This window comes from Henckelia pumila, chromosome 2 (assembly GCF_033568475.1).
Source record: "Henckelia pumila isolate YLH828 chromosome 2, ASM3356847v2, whole genome shotgun sequence".
Taxonomy (NCBI): Eukaryota; Viridiplantae; Streptophyta; class Magnoliopsida; order Lamiales; family Gesneriaceae; genus Henckelia; species Henckelia pumila.
Genome location: NC_133121.1, coordinates 196,274,812 through 196,283,561, shown reverse-complemented (window position 1 = coordinate 196,283,561; position 8,750 = coordinate 196,274,812). Strand labels below are relative to the sequence as shown.

Genomic DNA, 8,750 nt, shown 5'->3' with positions numbered 1-8,750 from the left:
TGTGTGCGGCCCCCTTTTCTATTCGTTCGTATGAGATTTTATATAGGGTAAATCCATCTCGAAGTCCGACGACTAAAGCCCACAAAGTCGAGTGTTTTAAAAATACAAAATTCTGTTTCTGATTTTTTCACGCAGCAGCGCAGAAGCTCTTCATCTGTAGCGCAGAAGCACTTGCTCACTTTTCTTTTTCCCAGACTTAGCGCAGAAGCGCTGTCTTTACGTACCTCCAGCGCTGAAGCGCATGTTTCTAGCGCAGAAGTGCTTAGCTTTCTCTTCTAAGGCATTGCTGCTCTTATCCTAAGCGCTTAAGCGCTTCAATTCTCTTCAAATTCGAATCATTAGCGCTGCAGCGCTACCCTTGAGGCGCTGAGGTGCTTCAGCTTGTGTCCAACGCTCAACATTCTTGCAAAAATCATATCTCACGTTCTAACCGTCATATCGAGTTCAAATTTTTACAGTAACTTTAAAACATCTGATACTCACTAAAATTTGATTGTCCGAATTCCGCTCAAGCTCAAAGCTTCAAGTCTAGAGATGAACCTGAAATCAAGCAAATAATGTTAGAGGGGGCCGGGAGGGTATCCCGGCGTAGCCCCTCCGACGCTCAAGTCAGAGACGTGAACAAATGAGAGAAAGAGGAGCTTGGGCGCCCTCAAAATGAAAGTGAATTAATTTCAAATGGAAAGAGCAAACTCGTATTTATAGGAGGCAAAGTAGGGGACCACGAACACTTTGTAGGAAACTATGAGTGTGTAGTTCACACACCTTTCCTTAAGAGCTCGCCCTCCTAAGACAACCCAAGACACAAAACCAAGCTTACCATCCTAGAGCTCGTCCACCCTAGGGGTCGCCAACCTTAGGACCGCCCACCCTAGGCGAGTCCCTCCTCCACTTCCTTCTTCTACGCTCTCCATAAACTCTTTCACATCTCCATTCCAAATTGTCATAAGCTTTTGACTTACCTTAGAGACCTCATGTCTAAGGTCCAACTTGATGAAACTCTCCTTCACCCCTTGGGAGCCAACATATACCTTCTTTCATAATTCTCTCATGGACATACTCTACCCCGTAGTCTTTGGTTATGGGCCTTCATTGGGCTCAAGCACTTGATAGACCCACTCATGGGGTATCACCAGTCTCCCCGTCTCAAGTCGAGTTGAATCGTAGGTTCAAAACTCGATTGTATGAATTTCAAAGTCAGTACCTTTATTTCTTGAATTTTATTAAGTTAGGCATCTGGGGCTGGCGATTCAAAAATTTCTCTAACAGACCCAAAAAATTCGCGGTGCGACCAATTGACGACTTTCACGGGATTAGTTGTTTGGGTTGAGGGATCGGGCCGGGGGTGCGGGGGCTCCGCCCCTGCGGTATGGACCTTAGAAATTTTGAAATAATACAAAGGTGAATTGTAGTTTGGTATAACCTTTCACGCATCTCTAGGCCCATCTCTCACCATCCATTTTTAAATTTTAGATGGTTGGATCTCACCCATCCTCCCTCTATAAATACTCAACCTTCCCCTTCATTTTCATTTTCTTTCTCCCAATTTCACCCCAAGATCGTCCCTCAGCAGCCTCACGCTCGCCCCTTCAACGCTTGCCCCTCACCCCATCACCTTCATGTTCGCCCCTCACCACCATCCTCGCCCTATCACAGCCCTCGCCTCGCCCCCTTGCATTCCTCTCCTCGCCAAGCCCTCGCCCCCTTCACAACCTCGCCTCTCCCCCTCCCAATCCTTGCCTCGCCCAGCCGTCGCCCTTTTCACAACCCTCGCCTCGCCTAGCTCTCGCCTACCACTTGTTCGATGAATTGTTTGGCTCAAGTTGTTCGTGTTGGATAGCTCTCGCCTTCACCTACTCAGTTTCTTCGCTTGTTCCTTAGCTTTTTGTTTCCGTCAATTTTTCAAATTATTCGGTAAGTACGTATTTCTCTTCCACTTTGAAATTTGACTTTACTTGTGTTCCCTATTTCCCTTAAAAATCATCTTGAGCTGATGTCGTCCTCCGAATCTTCCAATCCTTCACATGATTTCGATGAATCTAGTGATTTTGAGGAGAGTAGTGAGACCAAGGAAAGTAGTGAGTCTTGTGAGCCCGAAAAAATTGAGGAAATCGTAAGCCATAGTCATCTTGGGAAAGAAATTCGTCATGTCCAACGGCAAATGAACATTGCCAATGCCGACACCCTTTGGTTTGGGCACTTGACCTCCACCCTCAAGCCTAGTTCCAAATCCATCCTTAGGGCCTTAGGACACATTTGTGCCTCCCACCATATCTTAATCCCATCCTCGGAAGATCGCCCTTACCTAGCTCCCCCCCGGGTATTATACATTCTTCCAGCAGGAGCTAGAGGCGGGTCTTAGTTTCCCTATGTCAGATTTCTTCAAGGATCTTAGTAGTTACTATCAAGTGCACCTCGACCAGTTGTCACCTAATGCATTCCGCACCATTTATAGTTTTTCTGTGCTATTCCACTCTTTGGGTCTTCCGGTGAATTGTACCACTTTTTTCTACTTCTTGGTCTTGGGTCAATCGAAAGAGAGGTCAATTTATGTGGCTTCTCGTTCCAATCTCAAACTTTTCGGCGGTGCTCCTAGTCACGTGAAAAGTTGGAAAAAATGTTTTTTTTTTCATCAAACCCCCTGAAGAGTGGCAGTGCACCACTGAGTGGTATCCCACCTTCACTAAGCCTGATCCTCCTGAAAACCTCAAGAAAAGCAAATAATATCTCCACATGCGAGAGAAACTGGGAGATAGGTGCTTTAGCATTCCTCACCTTTTATCCGAAGATCTCTTATGCCACGCTAATATTAGCCCTGCAGGTGTCGAGTTGGAGGGTGATGCCGGTAGCTACTTTACCTTTTAAACTTTATTATGAAAAGTCTTCCACATCTTCTAATATTCTCATGTTTTTATATCTTCATCTTTGCAGGGACTAGAGTAATGAATGCCATATTCCTTTGTGAGTTTGAGAAGAATGAGAAAGCTGGTGGTTCATTACCTGTTCCCAAGAAACAACTGGCTTCAACCGCCTCTAAGCCCAAGAAAGAATCTCAAGCTGAGCCACCCAAGAAAAAACAGGCGAAGGCCCATGTCACTGTCAAGAAAGATGAAGGTCCTTCGTCCCCTACCAAAAAAAAGCAAGCTCCGCCTAAGAAAGCCTCCAAGAAGTTCAACTCTCTTACTCCTCCACAAGTCAAGACTTCTCGCGCCCGTGGCAAGGAGAAGTTTCCCGCCAGTCCAAGCCCTTCAATCAAATCCAAAGGAAAATAGAAGCTCTCTACGACTTCGATTGCATCCCTTTCCTCTTCAGAGAAAACAGAGTTCAGCCATCCAGGCAGCCCTCACACGGGTCCAAGCATATACCGATTGTATACCCCTAAGTCGACCATCGTGGGATGTGGTCCCAATCATATTGCATATGGGCTCTTATAAAATCTTCCATCTACTACCGATGCCAAATTTCTGAACTCTCTCGAGTACCTCGATGTTGTCAGCCGCACTTGCAGTAGCATCACAGATGTAAGCTCCCTTTCTTCCTTCTTTAAGTTCATTATTTATAATCGTGTGCTATAACTTCATTCTCACACTGTTCATATTTGATCATTTGTTTCAGGGTGCCATGTATTTAGGAGAGTTGGTTGCACGCGTCAACTCCTTCAAAAATGTCATTCTTGAAAACTCGAAGAACAAGTCCATAATTGACGAGCTTGCGGCCAAGATTGAGGAGCTACAAGGAGCACGCGACCATGAGCTGCAAGAGTTGAAGGCTCAATCTGACGAGCTACTGATGACGAAGGAGGAGGAGCTCCAGCAGCTAAAGAGGAGTCATGAGATGGAGATCCAGAAATTGAAGGAAGAGATGGAGTCTTCCCAAGCTAAGGCACAATAGGAACACCAAGAAGAACAAGCCCGAGAGAGATCATCCTTCAAGGAAGAATTCCTCAAATTCGAGGAGTTCAAAGAGATTTGCGGTCCCAAGGAATTTCGGTACTTGGACGTGGGCTTCACGGGTGCCGTGAAGCAGTTCAAGGACAATGGATACCCTCCTCCAGGCGCCTCCACTGATTTCATCAGCCTTAGAGACCTTTTGGCGAGCCTTCCATCGGATATATAGGCTCATGCTGATATATTTGTGTTTTGTCATCATCGTCGTGAACGATGCACGCCTCTAGGAACTTATTTTGTCATGACGAATATTGTTTTATCTCCCGTCTTTACTTTTGACATGCAAGTATGACATGTATGACTTTTATGTTTCATCTTTTTGCGTTGCAATACATGGACGTATGAAATTCCTCTTCTTGCTTTTCTTGCATGTAAAAATTTTTTCCTCCATCTGCAATTGTTAATTTTCACATGGAACACCACATACTACAACATTAATTTCAACCTCCAACCCTCAAGCTCCTGTACTAGGTTATAACCTTAGTAGGAAAAATATGGTTTTAAACCTCCAATCCTCAAGCTCCTCTACTAGGTTATAACCTTAGTAGGAAAAATATAATTTTCAACCTCCAACCTTCAAGCTCCTCTACTAGGTTATAAACTTAGTAGGAAAAATATAATTTTCAACCTCCAACCCTATAGCTCCTCTACTAGGTTATAACCTTAGCAGAAAAAATATGATTTTCAACCTCCAACCCTCGAGCTCCTCTACTAGGTTATAACCTTAGTAGGAAAAATATGATTTTCAACCTCCAACCCTCGAGCTCATCTACTAGGTTATAACCTTAGTAGGAAAAATATGATTTTCAACCTCCAACCCTCGAGCTCCTCTACTAGGTTATAACCTTAGTAGGAAAAATATGATTTTCAACCTCCAACCCTCAATCTCCTCTATTAGGTTAGGAAAAATATGATTTTCAACCTCCAACTCTCAAACTCCTCTACTAGGTTATAACCTTGGTAGGAAAAATATGATTTCATGCTCTAGACTACATATGCTTAGAGTTCACATAATCTAGGAACCCATGCAAAGCACCATTCATTTTTATAACAGAACACATATTACTTCAAAACAAGAAATTGATTTCATTGAACTTGAAATGCTTACAAAAGCGATAATTCAAAACGAGATACATCAGTAGGTAAATTAAGGATAATATTTTCTAAGATGATAGGCGTTCCAGGGCCTCTTCAAATCTTTGCCATGTGTCTCATCCAAGTAGTAGGCTCCCGAGCTAAGCTTCTCAATGACTTTAAAAGGACCATCCCACTTCGGGTCCAATTTTTCTCTTTGCTCCTCTTGCACCTTCTTTAAGACCAAATCACCCACTTGAAAGCTTCTCTGGACAACTCGACGGTTATAAGCTGAGTCATACGACTTTTGTAAGCTTCCAACCAAATTGCTGCAGCCTCCCTCTTCTCTTCCACCAAATCCAGATCATTAAATCATCTTTCTCCATTATCTTCATCGTAAAACATGACCCTAGCTGATTCCATCCCGATTTCCACCGGCAACACCGCTTCATTACCATAAACCAAGCTGAAGAGAGTTTCCTTGGTTCCTTCTCTAGGTGTAGTTCGATACACCCACAAGACACTTGGAAACTCATCTACCCAATTCCCTTTTGATTTCCCAAGTCTAGTCTTTAAGCCTTGCACCAATGATCTATTTGTCACCTCCACTTGCACATTAATTTGAGGGTAAGCCACAGATGTGAAAGCTTGCTGAATTTTCATCTCCTTACACCACGCTTGAATCTTAGCTCCTTGAAACTTTCTCCCATTATCGGATATCAGCCTCCTAGGTACCCCATACCGACATACTATATTCTTCCACAAAAATTTCAACACATCTCCTTCAGTGATCCTAGCCAAAAGCTCAGCTTCTACCCACTTCGATAAATAATCAACCGCCGCCAATAAAAACTTCTTCTGAGCAGGGGCTACGGGAAAAGGAACCCACAATGTCCATACCCCATTGATCAAAAGGACAAGAAGAGACGATGGCTTTCATCAGCTCCGCGGGTCGATGTTGCAATCGAGCATGTTGTTAGCAACTATCACATGATGTGACCAACTCTTGGACACTTCCCAAGATGTTAGGCCAACAATATCCCCCCAACAAGACCTTTCTTGCCAAAGCATGGGCTCCAAAGTGATTCCCACAACACCCTTCATGTACTTCTCTAAGTACATAATCAGCCTCTTGATAACTTAAACATTGAAGGATAGGTCCTGCGAATGACCTCCTATATATCACTTTCTCAATCAATACATATCTTGAACTCTTTAACTTCAACCTTCGAGCTTCCCTAGGGTCCTCAGGCAGCTTTCCTTCCTTCAAATAATTAATTATAACGACCCTCCAATCCTTCTCCGCGAGTTCAGGTATAACCGAGCTCATATGAGGTGCGAGCTCCACCTGCAATACCACATCTCTAGTTTTCCAACTCCCCATAGAACCAGCCATCTTTGCCAAAGCATCTGCTTTTTCATTTTCCCTTCTAGGTATCTGCTCGAAGACCACCTCCGCAAATTGTTCTTTTGCTCTATCCACTTCTTGAGCATACTCAATAAGCTTTTCATTTTTCACATCATATGCCCCTTTCATTTGCTGTACTAATAATTGTGAATCGGAAAAGACATGTATCCGTACAGCTCCCACACTCCTAGCCGCCCGAAGTCCAGCTAAAACAGCTTCGTATTCTGCTTCATTGTTAGATGCCTTGAAATCTAATTTCACTGACAATTTCATTTCCTCACCCGTAGGAGAGATCAACACCACCCCTACTCCACTGCCTTCAATAGACGATGAACCATCAACATACACCTTCCACGGATCCTTATTTTCTAAATGAACGGTTTTGGTTAAGAAGTCGGCCAAATCCTAGCTGCGTCTTAATAGCGGTTCTTGGCTCATATTGTATATCATACTCTCCCAACTCAGTAACCCATTTCATCCTTATTTGGCACTTGTTCTTGTTCTTGCTCTTGCTCTTGCTCATGACATTGGCCTTGCGAGGTTTCCTAATTTTTCTTCAAGGCCTCTCCCACAACCTTAGTGTTAAATTGGCCCAACTCTTCCAAGGTCATACTCCCCACCGTATTCCTAGGGGGAGGTTCCCCCATCCTCGGCCCTAAGCGAGATGAGGTGGTGTGAGCTCTTCTACTCCCTCTCCTTCCAACCATCTTTACGTCTCAACTCAGAGCTTCCCACAGATGGGTTGAAACGAATCTAACTACTAATATCTAAATAAATAAAGAAAATGCGGAAAATTTTAAAAATTTTGGCATGACCTATTTGTTTGAATAATAAAACCACCTGTCTCAAACATCAATTTAAAATAAACCTCAACCCGAGGTAAACATCGCACATGGCATACATAGACAGTATCCAATTCGACGCCAGACGAAAGGAAGTAAAATATTTAAAGTTTACATGCCAACATAATTGCTGGGAATAACACATCCTGCTACTACAAAGGAATCAACATACGACAAAGTATAATGATTACAAAGACATAAATGCACAAAGAAAAAAGCGGCAACGGTCAGGGTGTGCCTCCGAACACCTATGGGCCCTGGAAATCCTGCCCCGCAGTCTCATCCAAATGCTCACCTGCACCAAGCATAGTAGTGAGCCTAAAAGCCCAGCAAGATTTAAATAATACAGCAAGGGTTCAAAATAATTCATAATACTAAAAATAGTACTCAGTAAACTAATGAATCTCACACGAAAGGGAAAAAGTCATAACATGCCCGAAGTAAGAACAATAGCAATATGCGAGGAAAATACGCATTCATGAATCCATTATCCTTTACTATAACTTTGAATTTGGATCCTCGATTGTGACTATGGTTTTGATCGATCAATGACTATAGTATACAATACCGACAAGGAAATCGAGTTCTTCTCGGCCCCACATTGCCTCTCTGATTGGTAGGGAAGTCGAGATTTCTCCCAACCCCGATCTACACGTCTAATTTGTTAGGGAAGCCGAGATGTCTCCTGACCCCGATCTACACGTCTCAATTTGGCAAGTGACCCAGGGCATCTCCCGACCCATCATTGCACGTCTAAGTCACAATCAACTCACTTCATTCTTTAACTTTTCCTTTCATTCAATATTTTCTCAATTCAACATTTGCCTTAACAAACATTCTTTAATACAAGACTTCGGGGCTAGATTATTAAACAATTTGAAGTCACACACGCGAATAAATGGACGTTGAATTTAAACAACATAAACTCAAAAGATAGCATGACATAAATTTTATGGATGATTGGAGTGTAGGGAAGCACCCTTGGCTTAAATGCTTTTCTCCTTTTTACTTAAGTTTACACTCACAAGGTCCTAACTCGAGCGGTTAACCCATAAAATCCATAACTCATCCTATTTAAATCCAAAGGACCTCCCATTCAAACCGGTACCTCAAACACACCTTAAAATACTCCTATGACCAGTATTCACATTTTTAGAATGGCCCAAACAAACCCAACAACTTAGACTCCCGGACAGCCCATAGACAATAGAAAAATCTGCTCGCGTCACTTCAACTTAAAACACACATAACTTAATCGATTCTTATCCGAAATAGGCCCAATTTACACCGACACGATCCTAACATCACATAAATCAAGAAAATCAGAGGTAGCCCCTGTCCAGGTCATGCTAAGGTACCCATCAGAACTGAATTTTAGAGGTTGAACGTGTAGGAGAAAATTTTCAGCTTTAGTGCTCTTAACGCTAAGGTTTTCCGATCTCGCTCCTTATAACCTAACACCTCAAAAACACACTCCAA

At 43.0% G+C, this 8,750-nt stretch overlaps 1 protein-coding gene across 1 annotated transcript; it reads right to left on the bottom strand.

Moving 5' to 3' along the window:
* Positions 1-5,393: 5,393 nt before the first annotated feature.
* On the bottom strand, positions 5,394-7,136 carry LOC140879316 (uncharacterized). The gene is made up of 3 exons (XM_073282990.1): positions 7,043-7,136; positions 6,012-6,797; positions 5,394-5,890 (listed from the first exon to the last, which is right to left on the bottom strand). The coding sequence occupies exons 1-3, from the start codon at positions 7,134-7,136 to the stop codon at positions 5,394-5,396; spliced, it is 1,377 nt and encodes a 458-aa protein (XP_073139091.1).
* Positions 7,137-8,750: the final 1,614 nt, after the last annotated feature.